Source organism: Equus asinus, chromosome 1 (genome assembly GCF_041296235.1).
Source record: "Equus asinus isolate D_3611 breed Donkey chromosome 1, EquAss-T2T_v2, whole genome shotgun sequence".
NCBI lineage: Eukaryota > Metazoa > Chordata > Mammalia > Perissodactyla > Equidae > Equus > Equus asinus.
The window spans coordinates 29277509-29302162 of record NC_091790.1 but is presented as its reverse complement, the minus strand read 5'-3'; the positions used below and the strand labels follow the sequence as shown (position 1 = coordinate 29302162).

Below are 24654 nucleotides of genomic sequence, written 5' to 3'. Positions count from 1 at the left end.
ATTACTGTTCACTCTTCTGGAAATTCCCTTCTCCCTCCCTGGGGGAGGGGTCCCCTTCCATGTCCACCTCCCACTAGGGTGCTCTAGGGCTGTCCCTCTATTCAGGGGACCAGTGTCCATGACGGGTGTCCAGGGACCAACTCCAGGTAGGTAGCGGTAGTGGTCCCCGCTCAGGATAACTGATGCTCTGCCCCTCTTCTCCTCCTCCCCTCCCCCTCCCCATCTCAGGCTCTTGGTCCAGATCCCTCTGCCTTCCAACAGCTGCTCATCTCCCTGGGCCTGGCCTGCACCTGCCGCACCTGTGCTAACCGATCTCAAAGAAAGGAAACGAACACGTGCCTGAGACTCTGGAGCTCAGATCAGGGATTTTTTTTTTTTAAGGTTTTTTTCCTGCTTCAGGATGAGCTGGATGGGAGAAGGTATTTTGATTTCGAGTGAAACAAAAGAAGGAAAGATATGCATAAAAACAGCCAAATTAGCACTTTGGGAGATGGCCTTATATTAAAGTCTAACCAGCCAAATGGCACCAGGGACAAGCCTGCCATCCAAGTTGCAGGGGGAGCAGGGGAGTGGCATGCCCAGAGGACCCGAGGGTCGCCGCTGGACGGAAGGGAAGAGGGAGCATCCTCAGTGAAGCCCGGGGTCCCGCTGGGGCTCCAGGGAAGGTGTCCACCAGTCCACAGCTGGGTGTCCACCCTCGGTCTGTCATCACCAGTAGTGGTAGCCCCTGAAGTGGAACCGGAGCTGGATGGGGTCAGGGGACGCCTGGGGGGCAGGTAGCCAGAGCTTTTTCCCTGGGGGGGGGCGCTCCTGTTAGAGCTGGGCGCCCTCAGGCAGGCGCTGGAAAGGTGTCCTCACAGTAGGCAGGGATGCACATGGCCACAGGTTGTCCGGTTCAGTACCAGGAATGGGCCCCTCCTCCCAGGGCAGCATCCCCAGCTTTTGTTCCCACAAGGGCACGACAGCTTTACCTTCTGGAGCCCACTCAACTGTCCTCCTGGATCCTCCTGTGGCTGTTCCCCTGCTTCTCTGGGCCTTCTGAAGGGCTTCCATGTTATCGTGACCCACCAGGACAAGCCCTTTCACTAACGCGCTTATTAGGGATGTTAATTACACCTGCAGAGACCCCCCTGCGGCAGCCGGACACCAGCGTTTGACTGAAGGAGGCTGGGAGAAGGTGCAGGTGTGTGCTGGAGCCGCTGCCTCCCCGGGGCCCCTCTAAGGGGAAGCAGGTGGAGGAGAGCCCTGGCCAGCACTGCTCAGCCTCACCGAGCTGCTGGGCATCACCAAGCCACCACCGATAGTAACCCCTCCACTTCTCGGAGAGTCAGGAAGTCCGCTGGACAGTGTCGGAGAGCTGAATGGTTGGTGTGAATGTTAACACTGGACCTTCAGGCCACACAGTCCTGCCACATCAGTGACATCGGGATGAAGGCGCTGGACTCCCGCCCACAGCAGCCTCCTGCTCCTCCTCCTGTCCTCTCCTAGAGGAGAGGCCATAATACTGACACTTGTCCTACTTGGAGGACACCCCTAGGCATGGCAGGAAATGAGATTATTGTAAAAAAAATGGAGGAGGGGCATGTGTGTTTTGTTTTACAGTTTATTGCACTGTTACTTGAAAATGTGCAAGAAGGACTTCAGCAATAAGGAAAACGAAATTCAAGCTCAGACCTCATCCAGCGGGTCCCAGCAGCCAGCCCTAGAGATGGTGGCAGAAAAGCAAACCTGTCCACACGTGTCTGGGACCAGAATGACCCACCTGGGAAGGCACGTAAAACCAGACAGGAGCCGCAGCATCTCCAACAGTGTAGACTCAGAAGCCCTGTGCCAGCAGCCTCTCGTTTCCTGAGTCATGTACCAAAGACGCTTCTTCTGTTCCACTCGATTCATCTTGTTAGGTCTCCAGACCAACCCAGGGACACTTGGGTCATGACGAGTGAGCACATGAACAGATTCATAATGGGGGGACCAGCGCTCTTCCCCCTGACCAGAGGAGGGCACCAGACATCCCATCCAACCTCCAACCAGGGGAAGACCTGACTCCTCTCAAAACTGCCCCCAAAGGCTGCTGGCTGGGTGAGGAATCCACCTGTTCTCAGGAGAATAGCGTCACCTCCCTCTCTCCATGCTGGGGATTAAATGCCCCCGCATGCACATTTTCTCAGGCATCTTGGAGCTTCCACGCCTGCATGCACATCCCTAGCTGAGGCTGTTCTGACAAGTTACCGAGCCCTGTCTTCCCCTCCTAAGAGGATCACAGACCGACTTACGCCAGGCTCACCACCCAAGCCCTGCTTCTGGGGTCCCAACTCCGAGGGACTTATCCATCCGAGAGTCCATTGCAAATGTGTATTATTAGGATGGCAGGAAGATTGACATCTGTGTCAAGGTAGGACACGAGTGGTGTCGCGGGTGGCGATATAGAGCCAGCTTCTCGCTTCCTGCTCAGCCACCACCCACTGCAGATCAAGTGGCCGATACCCTTCAAGTCAGAGGGAGCAGGACGGGGGTGGGGCTGAAGAGCGAGGTAAACATCCTCCCATGTGCAAAAACAAAAAATCTAAACCCTTCTTAGAAAAATGTTGGAATCCTGGTCAACTCCACCCCATCCCCTTCATTCAAATGTAGTTTGTTTTTTTGAAGTTACCTAGCCAAGTAGTTAAGGTCCAGAATGCGAAGAAAGAAGACATCCTTGCTCATCCTCCCTGGACGCCTTCCCTCCCTCCATGGACACAAGTTCCAATTTCCATCCTGAATTTGATGTACCTCATGCAATTCATGAAGCCCTTTTATACACAGAATCTCATTCTGGTTTTTTTGACCAGCCATTGAGCTCGGTCCTGCTAGTCTATGGTGAACTCAGGTGGTTTATGTGGCTCACCCAAGGTGATGGCCTGTAAGCAGGAAGGGAGGACGTTTTATGTGCTGTCTTAGCACCACAAATTCCAACTTCCTCCTCACCACCACGTGGCCTTGCCCATTAGAGGAATTTAGTGGCGCTGTGTGTGAGACGATTGTTGAAAACCATGAACTTCATGGTCCAGAAAAATGAAACAGCAGACTCAAATGCACAGAAGCAGTTGGCAGTCACAAGGAATTTAGAAGCAAGGCACCAGAGCTGGGGGGTCGAGGAGTGGGAGAGGGGTGTCTCCATTTTGTTTTGTGTCACCAGTCCTTTCTGGAACCTTAAGGTCAGCTGTAATCTTCCCCATCCCACCCCGCTTCTCAAAACTCTGCCATTAATAGATTCTCCTAATCTTTCTCTGTTTTTTTCTTAAAGCCATAGTGTCAGAGGCGAAGAAAAACAAGCCAGCCTGTTTGGGCCACATTTCCCTAGAGATTTAAAGGTACATGCCATGCAAAAGACAAGTCATACAATTCTACTCCTCACCCTGCTTCTTGTCACTTTCTTCCTCTTCTCCCCTTGCAGAAGCTTGCTCCATCCTCGCCCTCCTCATCCTGCCTGCTAAGCCAGCCTGTCTTGGCCTTTCTTGCCTACAAATCTAGGCAAAAATAAAATAAAACAACCCTCCAAAAACCAGCCATCTAGATCAAACATCCTTTCAAATTGTTATCGTGATGTTGGTCCTTGCGATTAGAATCAAGTTCTCTGCTCTGTGCGCCACGGTGGTACACACCATCTACACTGCATTTTGTCCCTCTTTGTCATTTGCATCAGTAGGGCCTCTTGCATGTGAGCTTCAACACGCCAGGGCTGATGACTACTTTGGAATTACCTGGTACAACACCAAGCTCTTAAGAAACATTGAAGGAAAAAAGGGATGATGGCACAGCTCTATTGGTAAAAAGTAAACAGAGCGATGGAGGGGGTCTGAGTCTCTAGGAAACAATTGATTCTGCCTTTTTTCTTAAAAAATCAGCAGCAAATGATGAATGCTGCTGATTTTCTAAGCTCTAGAGTGATTCATACGCCAGAAGACACAATTAAACCCCATGAACAGTTTTTATCTTAACTCAGAGGGAAGAAGAGGAGAGTGAAAACAAACAGAAGGAGCTTGACGCTCTCTTATTCTGAGCTGCTGAATAGCCCACAAACTGTAGCGCCTGTGGTGATCAATGGCCCGACAAAGCTTCCTGAACGGTTTGGCTTTTACACGTCTTTTGTGGTCTTTGTGAAATGCTCGGGGTATAAGGAAATCTGTCAACTATGGAGAACAAGTGAAAAGAGAGAGAGAAGCCCAGGAATGCAGAATCCGGGAAGGCGTGGGTGAGCTTTCCTATTTTAATAGACTGTTTACAATGAGATGCCCATAAGCCAAGCCCAGGAGGCATCATCCTCCCTTCTACCACATTCTCTTTTTCCAGGAGCCAGGACTGCTCCTCTAGAGAGAGGAGCCTTCCCTTCCCTCTTCAGGTGGGTATAAAATGGCTCTGCTTCTGCTCAGCCCAGAGCCCATGGAAGCTTTCCTCTGGGGCAGTAGGCACAGAGCACTACGGGATGTACCTGGATGGGATGTACCTGGATGGATGTGCTTCCAGGCCATTTGGTAACGTTAGACTTTCTGCCCTTCATCGCATCCTCTGCAGGGAAATGCCAGTGGTCTTGGAGGACTAATTCTTGAGTTTCATTTGGAATTGTTCTAAATAATTTAATTACCTTGTGATGGATAAAAATCCACCTTGCTTTCTGTTGTTATCCATCTTAATTTCCCCCAGAAGCAAGCAGGCTAAAGCGTCCTCAGAAGAACATTGACATGATCCGGCTATAACCTTGGTTGTCTTCGTTACTTACCAAAAGCAAAATACAGTACTCTAAGGAACTCCTGTCCTGAATCCTATCTCTTATGTCTTGACTCCAAATGAGAAACCCTATTCTTAACCACCTGTCTGAAATCTGGATAAGGGTTATGACTTTGCAAAACGACATGATCTCAAACTGCAAAGTGACAGATTTTGGAGTCTCCATAGGTGTGTGCAAATCATATAAATGCAAGTTTCAATGAAGACTGCAATCAGCATTGCTTTGTTAAATCTAAATTTTGTTTAAATAGACACCTATTGCTAGAGTATAAGAAGATCTTTAAAATTATAAGCTAAATCTCAGACAATTGTCTCCTTCCCTTGATTATGTAAACGCTTGTCTCTTCAAACAGCTACAATTCAGGTTCAGGCCATCTTCTCCCTCAGCCCTGCTCTATACCACAGCAGACGCCTAAATACCAGAGACCAATGTCAGAGTGAAAGGAACGACAAGGACATTTGCATTAAGTACAATTGCATTGAATGGGTGGCTGTGCACAATAGGTCATAGACATTTGGATAAAAGATTTTTCTTTTTGCAATTATAACTTGACTTTATGATCTTATGAACATTTTCAAGACATATTTATGTGAAACACTCTAATCCAAGACACAGATCTAGCACTCAAACCGTATCACAATGGTATCGGACATCTTTGCAAGTTCTAAGTCAGTGAAAGAAATCGTAAACAAGAATGTTTCTATCATTTTTTTCCTCACAAATTAGTACTTTGAGGTTTGAAAAATAACTGATTGGATCAGTAGTAATCCATTTGGATAACTGTAGGCAGCTTGCATTGTTTTGATTCAAATTCCAATGTAATTGCTTCGTTTAAAGAGTTCCATAAAGATATCGATAATTTTGGACTCTTGGCATAATCTAAGGTAGCTGAGATTTTTAGATTGCTTAATTTGAAAGAGCTCATATTTTTCAATATATATAACCGGTAATGATACACTGCATCCTTTACTGTAGAAAATAGGGACACATTTAGGGTCAATCAACAACAAAAGTCACCTCTAGACATCTCAGTATTCTGATTCATCTTTTTTCACTTTCATTTTCGAGATACAGGCCATTCAAGTTAGTCATGTTTTAAAATAGTCTAATATAATCAAACACACACACAGACACACAAATGAGTGTATCTAAAACTGGAGAAATCTAAATAAGGTTGTGGATTGCATCAATGTCAATTTCCTTGTTGGTATGTTACATTGTAGTTATGCAAGAGGTTACCATTAGGGGAAACTGGCTGAAGGGTGTATGGAGTCACTCTGTATTATTTTTTACAACTGCAGGTGACTCCACAATTATCTCAAGATAAAAAGTTAAAGAAAAGAAGCAAGGAAGAGAACAATATATTATATTGCCATTTAGTTTTTAAAAATATGTGTATACATTATGTATTTATACATGTACACAGAAAGACTCACCTGCATACACGTACACACATATACGTATGTATTTCCTTATAGACGTAGCATATATAAACACATAGACACGCTTATATGCTATTTCTGTAAGGATAACTAAGAAATCAGTGACACCCCTTGCTTCTGAAGAAGAAAACTAAAAAAACAGACAGAATGCCTATTTACTTTTCTTACGCTACTCTTCTGTGCCTGTTGAATTTTGTGCCATTGGCATGACTCATTGAAAAAATAATTTCTTGAGAGTGAGAACAAAATAGACATTTCAAACCTAAAACAAACAAATAGGAACAACAACAAAAAATAGCTTAACATTTTTTGGTAACCTATATAAAAAGTCCTGACTCTGATACCCACACCGGCAGGGAAGATGCAAAGAGAGAATTAGAAGTAAGTATCTTACGGCTGGAGATGCAGTAGGACAGTCGGCAGTTGATCTTCCTGAAGAGCTGTTTGTTAATCGGCCAGAGGATGAGAGTGAAGAGCTGAATGGTGTTTATTATTAGCCCCGAGGCAATAAATACGTAACAGAAGACGAGATGACACAGGAACTGAGACTTCAGCAACCCGACGAGGTCCATGATGCAGGGTTGTTTGTATTCCAAAAAATAAATATCCGTCGTAGAGTACTTCCAGAGGGAAAAGGGGCCTGGGCCTCAGGAAAGCACCTAAAACACAAACCAATGTCAAATGCTGGAAAAAATATTATGTGCTCTTACAGTAGGGAAAAAAACTCTTAATGGAAAAATCTCCTTTTGAGGTTAAATACATTGTCCATTCGTTGATTTATTTTTATTTAGCAAACATTTATATAGTGCTTACTTAATGTTGGACACGGTGTCAGCCCTTTAAAAATAATAGCCCCTTTGACAGTCTTAACATCCTGTGCAATAGCTACTGTTATTACAGAGGAGGGACTTGAGACCCTGAGAGGGTAAGCAACTTGGCCAGGCTTCCCCAGCTTCCACCGCTCAGAAGCGACCGAGCTGGCTGGAGTGCGCGTGCTCAGCTGCTTTGCCATCGCCTCTCTAGAGTGCCATTTAGGACTCTCTGCTGTCACTTGTTCAATTGTTGGCCTTCCTCGAGTGACCTGTCTCTTCTCCAGGGCCCATGATTATCTTGAAGATCATCATTGTCTCCCCAGCACTCGGAATAGTCACGGCACATAACTGGAGCTGAACGTTCTTTTAAAAATATTTGTGGTGGGGCTGGCCCCATGGTGGAGTGGTTAAGTTGACGCGCTATGCATTGGCGGCCCAGGGTTTCGCCAGTTTGGATCCGGGGTGAGGACATGGCACTGCTCATTGGGCCATGCTGAGGCAGCATCCCACATGCCACAACTAGAAGGACCCACAGCTAAAACATACAGCTAGGTACTGGGGGGATTTGGGGAGAAAAAGCAGAAAAAAAAAAAGATTGGCAACAGTTGTTAGCGCAGGTGCCAATCTTTAAAAAAATTAATAAAAAAACTTAAAAGAATAAAAATGTTTGTGGAATGTATTAATGAAGATCGACAAGGGAAGAACTTTGACATATCAGCAAACACAAATAACCAACTATGAAGGCAGGAGAACCACCCCCATCAGCCCCCGACACCCCCTCCCCACACAGACACTTGAGTTTCAAAATCAGAAAGAAGCTCAAAACATGCATAGCAGCCAGACTTAGAGTCCTGTGATCAGTCACCAGCCCCCAATGGAATGGTGAAATGACTCCACAGTTTTGCAAATAAAGCCTTTAAAGAGAAGCATAAAGGCAAGAGGTTCAAATACTCTGATTGGAAAAAAAAAGAAAAAAAAACAGGCTAAGGGGATGATGTGCAGTAGACTAATTTCTCATGGAGGCAGAATTTCATTGCCAATGGCCCCCAGAAGAGCTCCAACTTGAAGACGAACTTTCTAACAGCAATAGTTGAGAGATCCTAGACTTCATTATAATCTTTATTAATAATACCAAAAAAAATCTGTCTAACAGTTTCACATGTATTTTATCATTTTAAGCCTCACATGAATCCCATGAGATGAGTATCGTTATCATCCCAGTTTTCAGAATAAGAAACTGAGACCCCACCCATAGGCTGGGGAATTGCCTAAGGTTGCCACAATCAACACCTATCTTAGGACTCAGTCTTAACTCCGAATTCCTTCTCCTGCACCTGTCTGGGCTGTTTTGCTCCTGGAGTGTGAGATGGGGGGTTGTCTTGGGCTCAGCACTCCCCTCTGCAGAGCCGCCCAGAAATGATCCCAAGGGCAAAAAACAGTGCAGCCTTCAGTGAGGTTCATAATCACAAACGATGCTCAGAGCGGGGAAAAGGGGCCTTGCTCCCGGGCTGCCTCCATTGGTTTTGAGAATAGTCTTGGGTATAAGGACAGTGGCAAGGTGCCTTCTTCTAAAACACCCACACTTGCTCAGTCTATCCGGAAGGCACGCTGTACTCCTTTTTATACATTCCGGATAGGAGGGAAATGGAGAGTAACCTTTGGCCTGATTTCTGTGAAGTCAGCTCAACTCAGCTGAGACGTCCCATTCTCCCCAGAGGCCCTGCTGGCTGGCACAAAGCCAGGGTTCCGCGGGGGCTGGCGCAAAGCATCCCTGTCCTTTCCCAGACAACATTTTCCATAGACATCTCCAGGATGTCAAACTCCTTACAACACATCCAGTTACAACACATCCAGTCTCTCTATAAGAAACAGACATTAAGCTGGCAGCTCACCCTCCATGCACTTGACCTTAAGGAGCCACATCGAGAGGAGCGATGTACTTCGGTTTACAGTTTGGCAGGCGTTATACTATGATGTTGAATATTCATTGTCCCTGGATTAGCCACTAAAAGCTTCCAGACAATCTGGCCAGGAGAAGTTTGACTCTTCACTAGGTTTCTGGGATGTAGGGTTTGTGAAATATTTGACAAATCCTTGGCTATGCTGACTTCACACTAAGAAATGGAAGTCAACTGACATTGGAAACGCAGGTGATTAATCAGTTTGCAGTCAGTTGTAGGACATTATGAAGAAAACCTAAGATTTTTTTTTTCCCCTTGTAGAAGACCGAGGACCACCACATCCTCTAGTAAAACCCTTGCTAGTACTGCGTGCACCAGGGCTTTAATACAATCTTGTGATGTTTAAGGAGGAGTCACGGGCAAGGGGGATCACAGACGGGCAGGCCTTGGTTTGGTTCTGCACACACTTCCTCAAATCCTCCTCCTAGACTGGCGTAGGAGTGAGTGTGGGCTTGAGATGCAGCTCTCTGGGTTTGAAGCTCTGCTATTTCTCTGTTGGTCGTGTACCCTCGGGTAAAGGAACTTTTCTGAATCTCAGTTTCTTTATAAATGGGGATCAGAGAGTGCAATCAAAATTCCAAGGAGGCTATTGTTTTTTTTTTTTTTTTAACTTAAGCTGATTCTCAAATTCATAGGCAAGAGAGAAACACAAGAATAGCCAAGGAATCGCCTGAAGTAGAAGAAGGTGGGAAGTCCTCTGAAATAATTTAAATGACTTTGGTGTTAGGGCTGATTATTAAAAGACAGACAAGGCTGAATTATTTGTGGAGGCATCTAGTAGGTGAATCTGTGTTGTATGTCTTTAGTTTATTCCAGAGAGAAGTTTGGGGGACAAGCTACCCATAAATAAAAGAGAGCTTTCTCTCTAATGTGGTAATTAGCCAATTTAGTGGCACACTGAAGAAAGATGGTATAAAGCTCTGACCAGTGACAAAAATAGAGAGAAAACATTTGAAACTATTTTGCCTACTTCCTTTTCAGCTTTGCGAGTACCTAGAACAGTGTGGGGAGAACCTTCCAGCAAATCCACTTTAGTAGTTTATACGAGGCAAAGAGATGATGAATAATTTTATGCTATTTCTCAGAATAACCAACAAATTTCCATGTCATATTTCTGTGAATAAAGATATTTCTTATCATCGAGGGCAACAGTGAAGAACCCATGCGCCCGAAAAACTGAAACTGATATTGACTTTTGTTTGTTTTGGGGTACTTACAAAATGAACAGCAGTGGCCTGCACACCACTGAATTGCCACTTAACCTTCACTCCTTTTCCCAACTCTCACCCACGTGACCTTGAGAACTGACCCTAGGGATGGGAAGTGTAGAATTCAGACCAAACTCTACTCGACACCCCCTTCCAATGTGTCCATGTAGTGAAATCCAGCTACAGCAAACAGCACAGGTCACCTCGGAGGAGTGGAGAGGTGAGAGGGGATAAGATTAGGACTTGAGCCACAAGGTGGCTATGGGGTGAAGGCAGAGGGAGGAGGCTTGCCAGGTGCTGAACTCCAGACAAACAACCACCCAGGGAACTAAGGCGACATGTAGAATGGATTGCTGAAACAGGAAGACATTTTAAAGAGAATTCATACAGAATAGGAAAAATGCCAGAAAACCCAATTTGGATACATTATGTGAATTTTTCAAGGGGTAGAGTCTGACCCACGAGCTTAACACACATCACCTGAAAATTACTGAATTAGCATTTTAAACATAGACTAAAAGCAGCTGTCACTAGGATTAGTAATAGGTTCAAGAGGAATAATTTACTCCAAATTGCCTTTACAGCCCAGGCTACTAGATTTTGAATTTAACTAATAATTTGAGAATGATTAGTTAAAAGTCTCTGGCAGTCCTTGACAGCATATTGTTGGTTACGAGTCTACGTCAAATTGGTCCATAGCTATTTGAAAAAAATGGGTAATCATCATCAATGTGGGAGGAGGCTTTGCGTTTGACAGAAGGAATCTCCCTGTGCACCATCTGGATGTAAAAAATAAGTTTTTCATACAAGGACATGAAACCTAAGAATTCCGCACATAGGGGACATTGAATGATCATGAACCAATTGTGTAACAAAGGCATTAAACCAGTTAGTATAGCCCTTTGAAGAATATATTGAGTGAAAAATGTTCAGAAAGAAGCATGATTCGGATTTGTAAAATGATGCATTATTTATATCATTCACATCTACACCTATTTCTATATTCATAGCTGTCTATTAATAGAGGCTAATTTTTCATGGAAGAATTATGGTGGTTTCTTTTTTCTTCTCTGTGTTTTATTATTCTTTTCTATAACGATGGTGAAATCTTCCCCTTCCTGGGCACAGAACTGGATGAACCATTCCCGGCGTCCCTTGTGGTTTGGTGTGGTCAGATGATGGAGCACATGTGATGAAGAACGGGGGATACTGGCAGGTCTTTGGTGGAGAAAAAATAGGCTGCTTGCAAACTGGATGAGAAAGGACAAGAGGGTTGGCATGCCCCGTCAGGTGAGCAGAAATGGGATAATCCAGCCTGTGAGCAACAACCAAGAGAAATTTTGAAATGGGAAGGTGAAACCGAGGATGAAGGACTTAAAGTTTCCTTGGATCAGGATGATGCTGTGTCTGTATCCGCAAGGCTAATGTGGGAAACAAAGCAACCAAAGTTTCTGAACTTGCCTTGCAGAATAGCAGGAGGACTGCTGAAAAGACAGTAGCTTGCTGACAGCCCTCCGCCTGACTAAGCATCTCACAGGAGCACTGAGAAGCTGAAATGACTGACTGTAAGTTTCACACATCATAGACTAAAGATCCGCCGCATGCAACACATTGAAGCCCCCTGAATTTGCACATGGCGCTCATGAAAAAATAAGAAAGACAGTCGCCCCTGCACAGATGACTCTTAGAACTTTAGCCCCCAAAGCCACATGCTCCCCTCCCTGTCTTATTCTCACAATACACTTTGGAAAAATGCTTAGAACTGCACATAGGCAAGCTAATCAGTAACCGGTAGAAAGAACAACTTGTTAGCAGAAAATTTATGTCCTCTGCCCAAACTGTTCCTTCTGTTCCAGATAAAGAAGTAACTGAGGGTTTCTTGGATTCCTCAGGAATGTGGCATTCAGCAGATCTGCCACGGAGAGGCAGCCAAGGTTCTGCGGTCATCCACCACCTGACACTCCTAAGCCCCCTCCCCAACTCCGTTTGCCTTATATAAGTCATTTCCAAATCAGTTTCCCTTCGGGATGGGTTTTCTCAGGACGATAGTCCACCACCTTCTGATTTGCTAGCTTATCACTTATTAAAGTTCTTTCTCTACCACCACCTGCTTGGCCTTTTATCTTGTGGTGAGCAGATCGAGCCCAAGCTCGGTATCCAGGACAATTTGAGGCCACCTTGAATCCAAGCATTGTTGCTTGTGAGGGGCGATACAGCACAGCTGTTAGAACATAAGGAGTGGTTGACGGGACGTTTCGAGTAAGGCAGCTCTGGCCAGAAATCCAGGCTTGGCCACTTGACAGCTATGGGAGTTACTCCATAGCCCTCAGCTTCCTCATCCGTGAAATCAGAACAATACCTTCAACATGAGGTTGCTGTGAGGATCAAGTATAATAAAAGCATTTGAAACCCTTACCACAATGCCTGGAACACAGGGAATTTTCCTATCATTGCAAGAAAATAAGAAGGCAAAGGAAGAGCAACTAAAATATATTACTTTGGCATTTCTGAGAAAGTCAATGAGATATAAATCGACTCAGTTTTCCTTCTCACTACATATCTAGATCCTGACATTTTCTTTAATTTACCTTCAAGCCTGTTAAAATGTTTCCTCTCCCATTTGTTTTAATTCTAATCTATACTTTTCTGCTTGTGACTCAGAAATGGGAAACGACGTGTTCCCAAAAACTCACATATACTTTGTCTTCTTAACTACCTAATGATCTTTCCAAAGCATGGAGATGAAGGAGCGGACTTTAGAACAAGGGAAAGTCCAAGCCAGCAGGCTTCCAGAGCACTTTATTTCTTCCAGGACATTGTGCAGACGCAGAGAATCAACCATACATACACTAGTGGAGTTTTCCTCCCTGGGACTCCTGACGAGAAGGATGCATGGTAAGGCAGATGGCGCCATATGCTGCCCAGCCTCCGTCAACAGAAACATAAGCAAATAAAAGCAAGCTCAGAATCTCCCCACGAGACGATGCAAACTGCATCCTTCTCTAAATACACACAAGAGCTTCAACATAAAGCATTAAATTAGGCAACAAATAGGAGAACCTTAGTGAAAACTTACATGTTCGGCTTTAGTCAAGGTTCTGAAACTGTTAAGTCAGCACAAAGTTCAGTTGCACCCAGGAAGAGAAACTAAACCTGAAATGGGATCAACTCTTTCACTAGCTTGTTTTTAAAGATTTTGTTTGTTTTGTTTACATTTACATGACAGCAGTAAACCAGGTTAGGGTCTTAGAAGAAGAAAAAGCTTTCTTCCAAGAAATCAATCCAAGCCGAATTGCTAAAATAATACCCATGACCAATTTAATATCATCACTGAAATCTAAACAACTCCATTACTTAGGGTCTTTTAACGCCAAACACCAGAACAGTTCACAAAACAGAAAAGAGATAAAAGAAATGCAAATTGAAATAATACTATTTTTTACATTCCACACTAAAAATGATAATACTCCATTCTAGAAGAGACAGGGTAAAATGGGACCCATACCCTCAGTGTGAGAACAGCCACTCAATCTTTTCAGAAAGCAGTTTGACACATGTAGAAAAACCCCAAACATCTTCCTACCACTCGATGTAGTAACCAACCTCTGACAATCACTCTAAAGACAAAATGAGTCTTTAGAAAATTCTTTCTGCACAAAGATATTCAACAAGTATTATTTATAAGCACCCAAAGTTAGAAAGAGCTTACATTTCTGACACGAGGAAATAATGAAGTGAATTACAGGAAACCCCAACAATTGAATGGATAAAGTATCACCATGATAGGTTTTCATAAATTTTCATTATGACATTAAGAGATAAACGACACAAACTTATATATAGAGAGAATAATCACAACTCTAAAATCAAAATATAAAAAACATACTGGAAGAAAACTTTATCAAAACACTAACAGCAGTTGTCTTTGTATACACACGCACACACACACACACACACACACACACTTAGTCTAGTCAGCCAACTTTGGGTTGGCTTGTCCTGACTACCACTTGAGCATTTTTATCCTTAGGAAGAAATCGAGTAGGAGGGCACCAAGATCCTTTACAAATCAAACTGTCTCTGATTCTAACATAGAAAATTGATGCCTTCAGAAACCAGGCTTTTCCATTGTTTCAGCAGGGTCTTCCTCATTAGTGATTAAGGGGATCCACTCCATCTCTCTTCCCCAGCTCCCATCTATGGAGAGGGATCTCAAATAGGTGAGGTTAACCAGACGAAGAACAGGAAAGGTAAACTCTGCAGGGATTAGCAAAGAGAACAGCAGGAGGAAAGCGGGGCTAGCTGGTGAATTTTGTTGCTGGACCAATATTTTTGGTCTGTAGGGCAGAGAATGCCCGGGGACAATGGCGCCCCTAGAGGAAGGGGACATGGATGCAGTCCCAGGTGAAATGAGTGAGGTGGTGTTCTGGTCGTGGAATAGTCACATCTTGGGTTCTACGTTAGGTTGAATGAATTTAGCAAAACTCTGCAAGAGGACAGCAACAACTTGTGGAAGCCTGAGGCAGCCGCTTCACACTTCATCCTGACAAACGGGATAAATTTAGTTTTTGGATTCCTGGCAGTTAGACTGGCCCAAGGCCCAAAACAAAACAGGAGAGAAAGTGTTTCAGACTGAATTTAACTGTCTCTGAGACCATCTCTGACTAAAATATTCCTCAATTAAAAAATCATCATCATCTAACAGTTTGGCAGAAGCCTATATAAAATTAGCCTATTTTAAAATTTTATGGAATTTTATGTCCAATATCCCTGTACAGTACATGATGTCCATTAAAACCGACCAAACCCCAGAGAGGTCATAAATCAGAATCAACTTTTTCATTATGTCCTATAATAAAGAACCCTTAGTCTTTCTCCAAAGTCTCATTTTAGGATGATAAAAACTTAAGTCTATGGAAAACTGAGGCTTCTAAGTTTGCATTTAATAGTTGGTTCGGAGGGACTTATAAGAGAAAAACAAATTCTAAAGAGATTTTATGCTTAATCCCAGGAAACCAAGACTCAGAGGTCAACATGGATGGACAACCTAGATAACTTTCTCCGTCATGAGAAAAAAAGGAGGAAGAAAATTAAATGAGGTTTTCTCTAAGGCCTTTAACAGCTTTAACATCTATAGGATTAAAATATCTGGAGTTAAAACTCAGGTTTTCTGAACAGATCAGTGTGCTGAATTTTTTACATACATTTTTCTCATTAACTGTCATGAAAACCCACTATGGAAAGTATTGTCCCATTTGACAGATGAGGAAACTGAGCTCTCTAGTGAGACTAGGTAACATGCAAAAATCAAATAGTGAGTAAATTTCTGACCAATTACTATGCTGCTTTTAAGAACAGAAGCCTGAGGTAGCTGGACTTCCCGTGAATGTGGGCCTTCCTAGCACCATTCCGTATTTCTTCATGGTCCCATTTCTGACTGTTGGGGTGATCACAGTTGTTGACCTACTGCCCCGCCAGTTGGTCTTGTAGAGGCCCCAGTCACGCCCTCCTTCCAGGAAGAATGTCTGCCATGTCCAAACCCCAGTCCAGCTCTCCCACCATCACTGGATGCAGAGGGCTCTGACCTCACCACCATGTTGGTACAGTCTGAGGGAGGAGGGGAGCTAGCCGCATTTCCAACAACCAAGAGGAAGTAAAGTGTATTACAAGAGACTCAGTGGAAAATATATTTTTAAATCATGTTCAGTCTCTGGAAGTTTCCAAAAAGTTTTATTGAGTCCTGATAAAAATCCAATATCATGAAACCCCAAACTGAAATGAAATGTGGAAAATTAATCTTCCAAATGGGGAAACATTCCCATTTCTACTTTAAATGAGTATGTTCCAATGAATAATAAAACTTAAAAAAATTTTTTTTGAGGAAGATGAGCACTGAGCTAACATCTGCTGCCAATCCTCCTCTTTTTGCTGAGGAAGACGGGCCCTGAGCTAAGATCTGTGCCCATCCTCCTCTACTTTATATGTGGGACGCCTGCTACAGCATGGCTTGATGAGCAGTGCCGTGTCCGCACCCGGGATCTGAACCGGCAAACCTTGGGCGGCCAAAGTGGAATGTGCGAACTTAACCACTGTGCCACCAGGCTGGCCCCAATAAAACTTTTTTAAACAAGGAAGGAAAGCAGGATGGATGTTGAGTCAACATCGTGATTGTGATCCTCATCACTATTACTGTCGCCACGTGGTGGTGGCCATCCATCTAGTAACACCCCTGTGAAGGCTGGAAATGTGGAAGCTGAGGAATATGGCAGGGCAACTATTCCTCAGGTCTATCCACGTGAAGAAATGGCCTGAGACCAGCTCTGGGCCCACAGAAGCAGGTGAGAGGTGGATGCATCACCAGCTGGCACCAGAAACAAAAAAAGAGAGCTTTCTTCAGTATACAAACCACCTCCCACTCCAGTCCTCCCGTCACCAAGGCAACATGGTCAGGACTCTGGTCTTAGCACAGTGCCCACTTCCCTCCTGCCCACACGGGCCGTGACAAAGCTGAGTGGCAGAAGCATGGGAGGAGAACTTCTGCAGGCAAACTCGGGGTCTAGATCCACATTCACTAACTGTGTGACGTTGGGCAAGTAACTCATCATCTCTGAGCTAGCATCTGTTTAACGGAGGTAATAATCCTCACCTCCCAGGAACGTTGTGATGATTAAATGTACGAATGCACAGAAAGAAAGTGCTCAGGCCCGTGTGAAGGAGTCTCTGCCCACACTCCTGGGTCTCCTGTGGCATGTTGCCTCCCCTTCAACGGCTGTGCCCACCACCCCATAGCCATCTACCGCCTTTTCTTACCGAGCTTTTCACTTGTGGCTTTCACGATCAGTTTCTCTTTTTGTTTGTTTTAATAAGACTTTCCTCCTTTGGACTTTTTTTTTGAAGAAGAAGATTGGCCCTGAGCTAACCTCTCTTGCCAGTCTTCCTCTTTTGGTTTGAAGAAGATTGTCGCTGAGCTAATATCTGTGCCAATCTTCCTCTATTTTACGTGGGATGCTGCCACAGTGTGGCTTGATGAGCAGTGCTAGGTCTGTGCCTGGGATCCGAACCTGTGAAACCTGGGCTGCTGAAGTGGAGTGCATGAACTTAACTGTTACGCCACTGGGCTGGCCCCACGTTTGAACAGTTTTTTATGACATCCACAAAATTCAGGATGACCCTGAGCTGAAGTGACTTGTAAGGCCCTCAAAGTCCACTCACAAGTTTTAATTAAATGATTATATCCCCATTCCCATCTGAAAATAAGGCAGTTCAAAGTCATTGGTTCTGGGACTCTTTTCATAATGATGGGCAAGACCTGTTAGCTTCCTGTATCAACTCATTTCTGTGTTGAAGACATGAGTTGAACATATGATATGAACCTTGTTCTTACCTTCAGGAAGAGAAACAAAAACTGGTATTGACAAGACCCACACCACCATCACTTTGGTGCCCTGTGGATATACCGGTATTCCCTGACCTCAGGGAGTCTTACAATAAGGAGCTGAAGATACAACTCTGGCAAGATGCAGTATGTAAAGAATGAGCAAATAAAAAGCACGTCTGCATCTACAAGGAAGCAGATCACAGGGGGCAGACTTCTGAGCAGGGTGAGGCCGGGGTGTCCTTACTAGTACAGACAGACCAGTGCTTAGGTCACCAGCAAATCATGGCACCTAAAATTTTTTCATAAAATCTGATCTCTACTATTTCAAAATAAACCAAAAACAAATCACAAAAAGCCTTTAAAATAAAGACTGAAGCCGAAATTCAAAACTCTGTTGGGAATGTCCTTAAACGTATTTTATAATTTAATATTTTCATCTTTAATACCCATTGGGTGAAGGGGTACAGCCCTAATATTTTCAATATTTGGGAGTTCTAACCTTCACGCAGGCTCCAGCATGGCTAAACAACACCAGATGCTTTGTGAATGGCCTGGTCAGGAATCTGTGGGATCACTCGTACTGAACGACCAGACAGAGATAGCCGAGCACGATGTCTGGCATCATTTTTGTAGTAAAGTTGATAAGATCGAACAGATCTCCTTAGTCATTCTGGCCTAGCCCACCCAGTGTGTCTGGGTCAACAGCTCCCTTAGGAGTGAGCCATGAGAGTCTGTGGCCACATGAGTGGGCTTCGTAATCAACAGACGTCACCAGCCTCAGACAAATGGCCAAACCACCAGTCCTGGGGAGGCTCCGAGCATCAGAGATAGGTTATCTCGTAAAGCTAAGACATGAAGTGATAGTAAACTTGAAGGCCATGTAACAAAACCACGTGGGCATGAGAGGCTGCTCTACACCACAGCTAACCTGGGACAGACACAGGTTATAGAGGGCGTTAAATTGATTGGGAACTTATTTTGCACTGGCGTGCCTCAACTGGGCTAGGGCCCTCCTTGGGAACCTGGAAATCATGACTCTATCAGCAGTCGAAGAATAAATGCAGAAGGGGAAGCACCAGTATTGAGTTGGCAGTCTGGGTTTGTCCATATCAGCCTGGTCAGTTGGCCTCTAGAAATCTCAGCTTCCTCATCTGTCAATAGGAGAAACTGACAGATACACCGACCCCACAAGGGTGGTGGGAGAGTTCAGTGAAGTAAGGGATGTGAAGGCTCTGTTGGGCAGACACGTAGGCATCTGTGACCACTCCCAATTTTATGGCTCAGAAAATGGGAAATGGGGCCACTTATCCAAGTGCTCCCGGTTCTTGGAAATTAACATGACATTAATAGCCTGGAGAACTTACCAGGGAGTAGAGTTTGGAAGAAGTGCTCTGCTGGCCCTGTCATGATCAGTGGAGCTCACTGTAAGTGGGGTGGTTCACTGAGGGTCGGCTCAGAGGAGCTAACTTTTGGGGAAATAAGCAAGTGGCCTCTTTTTCTTCTGTGTCTCAGACACCAGTAACCGAGCTCTTCTCTCTCTGGTGGGTTCCTCTCCATCCTCCTCACTATTCCTTATGTGCCCTTGACCCTTGAGTTTTTGGAGACCCTGTTGTTGCCAATGCTTATTTTCTGGTAAGGAGTGTGGGGAAGGTGGGAGATCAATAAAGCTAAATTTTAAATCTTTTATTTCTTTGATTTTCATAAAGGGATGCCAATGAACTCAGGCAATTTTCCTGACTTGATTCATGCATAATGGACCTGAAAGCAGACTTATTAGAAAACAAATGCACTCAAATGCTTTCCTGACATGAATCATTTATTGAAGACAGAATTGCTGGCTGTGAGAGCCCAAAATAAGTTGACTTACAGTATCCTTGTTTCTAGGTAGGTCTGAAATATGACCACAGAATATTGAACTACTTGAATATGAGCGATGCTTTCGGGGTCATTATGGACTGACTATTCCTCGAAAAGTTTCATTAATAATAGCAGTGATAAAACACGAAGCAGGGCCTTCTCTTTCTCTTTTCCTTTTTCTACTTTAGTCACAAAGCTCAGGAACAGAGGATGCTTGGCGAAAGCAGTGATGTTCTTTCCAAGTTCTGTCAAGTAGAATCCAGGACAGGTATTCTTGGGTTCATGAAAACATTCTTTAATCTATTGATAACTTTATTCATTCATTGGGCTGTCTGTCCATGAAGTTACCCATTCATCCATTAAGTTAAAAATTCATTGACTCATATTTATTGTTACAGGTTTATTTGTGCCATTGATTAGACTGCTGAGAGTAAACACAGAGAATTCTTATAGACCCCCTCTTTGTTTTCTGTGGCTTGGTACCATGCCCAATACACTAAAGCATTTATTGAGTAATATTTCCAGGCCCGAGATGAACCCCCATTCCTTCCGCCTATTACAGAAGAGATGCTCAATAAATGTTGATTTCAGTTTGAATTTCTAGATGACCTAATATAATTTAATCTCCATACCAATAACTGTCAAAAACAATGTAGGAAAGTGATAGCGTGAACTGATAAAGTCTTAGGTTTCTTCCCCATTCCAACAAGCACAGGGAGGAAGACCCAACAATTTATTCTCCCTGCAAAAGTCACACAGATAAACCCACGAGATTGCCCTCCAAACCATCACATCCTGTAACCAAGCACACAACCCCTTTCTATCAACACTGAAATGGCATGAGGTAATATATCAAACTGATGTGAAAATAACTAAAATGAAAGCAAATTACCTACTTAAAACCCTGGTAGAGGAGTTCAGATTTTGCTCGGGAAACAGAGTTGAATTTTTTTTAAACAAAGAATCTTCTATTAAAATACAAATCTGGTAAAAGTAAAGGAAATTATACTCACTGGCTAAGTCGCTTAGCCAAAGTCCTGGATATTTTTAAAGGTAATTTCCTCCCATTAGAATAGCAATTCACATTCATTATAAAAAATGCGTAAAGTTCTAAAATGTAGAAATTTTAGCACTTATAACAGCCACTGACATTTTGGTTTATTTTCTTCCCATCTTTGGTGAATGCAGAGGTTTGTTTTTAAATATGTTGAGATCTTATGTTAAATCAATTTCCTATGCCCTTTGGTTAACCTTTAACAAGATCATTTTCAGTGTCAGTTATCACAATATAAATATTCTAGTAGTTAGACTGGATATATCATAATTATTATCTTATTGCCTCATTGGTGTATATTTAGGCTTCTTTTTTGCCTTTTCAATAATAAATAATAGAATGACTAATGATTCACAGCATAAAGCTTTTTTTTTTTTTTTAATGAATATTGGTGTATTTCTTTAGAATAAATTCCCAGATGCAGGATTTCTGAGTTGAAGGAACGAACATTTTAAGGTATCTGGGGAATATTGCCAAATTGCTTTCCAAAAGGTTTGTAACTATTTATGTTCCTAGCAGCAAGATACAAAAATACCCATTTCATCACATTGTTGATATGAGTTCTCATTTAAAAATGACAAAAACCAGACTAAAAAAGTTGAGTCTCATTGTTTTAATTTGGTTTTTTTGAGTGACAATTGAAGCTGGATATTTTTAAACATTTATTAAACCATTGCTTTTTCCTACATAACTTATCTTTCTATCACCCATTTATCTCTTGCGTATTGATTTGTGTGAGCGCTTCATATATGAAGTAGAATGACCTCTTTCCTATTCCATTTACAGTGACCAATTTTTTTCAGTTTATTTGCTTCTATGTTCAGCTTATTGCAGCTTTAAATAATTACAAAGTAAGAACTGTGATTTCTTTCATAAAGTTTAAGCTTAGAAAGGTCTTCCTTCTATCCTTCTTGTCCTGCAGAAAACGAGTCAACATTCACCTATTTCATTTAGTTTTTCTATCTTTATTTTTAACTATTGGGTCTGTCTGACATTTATTTTTGACTATGCTGCTCTGTGAGGATCTAAATGGATCTATTTCTAAATATTGAACCAGCTGTATCAAAGGCATTTATTGAAAGATCCTTCTCTACTTCGTTAATTCATAGTACAATTTCATACATTGAATGCCAATAAACAGAGAAGAAATAAATCATAGGGATCGATACTCTAGCTGCTTATTTGCAGATGAGACACTGGCATCTAGAGAGTCAGATGACTAGCCCCATCACTCAGATGGTTGGAGATAATGTTCTGAGCACTCTTTCTTCCCTTTGCCTTGTTCTCGTGGTCCTCCCACCTGGCACCGTTTCCTCTCTTAGAGGCAATAAAACATTACTGTGTATTACAGATCTGCCTTTCACAATTGCCAGTTAAAGATGCACAGGACATCAGGAAGCTGTACCCAGAACTATATTCATGCCAACATAATCTTGGGCGGAAATGAGCAAAACCAAGGTGGATGCAGAAGCCACTTCCTGGACCTTACTCTTCTCAATCAAAGATCACAGAAGTACTCTCAATACTCATAAGGGTATTGCTAGCTCTGATATTGTACAAATCTACCTGTAGGATGGTTTCTGCAGGAAGAAACAAGTGGAGAGAGAAATCATTCAGATTTTTAAAGGGGATGCATTATCCACTAGAATTGGGGAATGGAAGCTCTAGTGTGGCAAGGAGTTCTAATTGTCTTCTTAACTGGTGCATCTCAAGAATCCGGAATGGGAATGTGTGTAGGAACAGAGAGGAAGGCAAAGCCTCCGGAGGCCCCTGGGCCACCTTCCGCTGAAGGACTAAGAGCCTAGGACACAAGGAAAAGTGAAGGGAGTCGTGGGCAGCAGCCAGTGACCAAGTCCTGGTGGCAGGGATGAGAGACTGCTCTTTCCAACCCAGAAGTTTGTTTGATTAATTGTTATTTTTGGTAATAGTAAATAGAACTTCCACGTGGTGAATTCCTAAACTTTGAGGACTTCCTTAACAAACTCAATGGATTCTTTGTGTCTTGACCAAACCAGACTTTCCTTTTGCCTCTGCTTTTAGGTTCTGAGCTCCCTCAGTGTCAGAGACCGAATATGTCATAAATGAGGGGCTGGCCCTGTGGCACAGTGGTTAAGTTCGTACGTTCCCTTCTCGGGGGCCTGGGGTTTGCCGGTTGGGATCCCAGGTGTGGACATGGCACCGCTTGGCAAGCCATGCTGTGGTAGGCGCCCACATATAAAGTAGAGGAAGATGGGCACAGATGTTAGCTCAGGGCCAGTCTTCCTCAGCAAAAAGAAGAGGATTGGTGGCAGATGTTAGCTCAGGGCTAATCTTCCTCAAAAAAAAAAATTAAAATTAACATTAAAAAAATCATAAATGAATTAGAAATAATTACAAATAATTACAAGTGAATAAATAGAAAATAATTACAAAATATTAAGAGGAAGCCTCAGCAATTTCTCTTCTTCTAAAAATTCTTCTCTGGGTAAATCATAAAATTGGAACAGAAAGACTTAGAAGGGCCAGGAAGAACAATGAGGAAGTATGTTTTGTGACAAAAAGATGTTTATAGCATACAGTCAACAAAAACATGTATGACGTGTGGCAACTTCCTAAGTCACGTGTGTCTCTGTGCTTAGGAAGTACTGTGGATGGTAAGTCACCAGATGCTTTTATAGTTTCCGAAATATTTTAAATACACAAAACACACAAACGGTCTTACCATGTTGATATTTAGTCACGTTTGCTTAATTTTTTTTAAGAAATAAAATATTGTAGATATTGAAGCCACTTCTTCAATCTGAGGTTGAAATTGGTGTGTTTCCTTCTATATTTTTATTCTTTTACTGTATGTATATGTATTCACAAACAATATATAATTTTCATATTGCAAAGAGGCGCTAAGTAATATTTGAATGCTTTTGTGATTTCCTTTCTATATTCAACACTATGCTTTTGAAGTTTTATGAATCTAGTTGAGTCATTTTAATTGCCGAAGAGTATTCTTTTGCATGACTATAACAAAAATTAATCTATTACCGTATTGATGGACATTTAGGTTATTTCCAATGTTTTTTCTCTGTTACAGATGATGCATTAATGACCCCTGGAACTGGAATTGCTGCACCGTTCAGACATGCACCTCCAGCTTCTCCAGATAGTAACAAATGGCTTTTCAAGAATGTTGGACAATTACCACTCCAGGAGGATGTTCTGGATTAGCGAGATAACAGGAAATCATCTTTTCTTCTTGATGCTTCTCTGTGCTTTCTAATTATTCCCCCAAAAGTATTTACCACTTGGGTAATATATTTAAGTTTTTTTAAAAAAAAACAAACTGTGACACAGCATTTTTCAGATTACTTGAGAATGTTAGCATATATCTTGGTATTGACAGTGCGGCTTTACTAGTGTACCCATTTTACAGACGAGAAAATGGAAGTTCTATGACTTGTTTAGTTGATTATTAACCTGTTTGGTCCCGTCCCTTCTCTGAGCCCCAGTGTCCTCTTCTAACATCCCCATCACCCTACCTCACCAAGCTCTCGAGGGCACAAAATAAGACAATTGATTTGAAATACGAAAAAATATTAAAGTGATTTATATATATATATATATGGTTCATTGGTTATCTTTTTTCATGATTATGTTCTTTACATCTCTGTAACTCCTCTGTACACAGAAAGAGATAACTAAGTATTGGGAATATGGGAAAAATACATTCTTAGAAAATCTCAAGGTACCATTTCAACTGGTTCTTCTCATGGAAACAAGTATAGTTTAGCAAATGGTTTACTACTAGGAGACTTATTTCTTTAATCCTTGATCTAAGCTTTATTCTAATAGCAATTTAATTCTTAAAGATCAGTAAACACTGATTCAAATGAGAGAACAAAAAAAATGGATTCGATACGAAAAGCAAGTGCTTTTTGGTTTCAGATAACGCTCTTCACGGGACTTCCTGCATTCTCAGAAAGCAAATCCTGGCAGAGTGGAGAGCTCTGGAAATACAATGCTAGGCTCAAATGAGCTAGTGCCCTAAAACTGTTAGGAAAAAGGCACAAACTGCTGACACACCCAGCAAACGGTTTTTACTGTTCTGAGGGCACTACAGAGCCAGCTAAGCTGCACAGCACTTCTAATCCAAAAGACACAGTAGGTTGGAGGGGACACAGCTTTGGTTCCCTGGGATAAATAA

At 42.7% G+C, this 24654-nt stretch overlaps 1 protein-coding gene across 3 annotated transcripts in view; it reads right to left on the bottom strand.

Annotated features, from left to right (window-relative positions):
* Window positions 1-24654, bottom strand: part of AGPAT4 (1-acylglycerol-3-phosphate O-acyltransferase 4) — a 124653-nt gene that overhangs the window by 82372 nt on the left and 17627 nt on the right. For all 3 annotated transcript variants that reach the window (XM_014858372.3, XM_070480944.1, XM_044761273.2), the window contains exon 2: window positions 6602-6866. In XM_014858372.3, the coding sequence (XP_014713858.1) occupies window positions 6602-6779 (178 nt within the window). In that variant the 5' untranslated portion in view covers window positions 6780-6866. The remainder of the gene's footprint in view (window positions 1-6601; window positions 6867-24654) is intronic.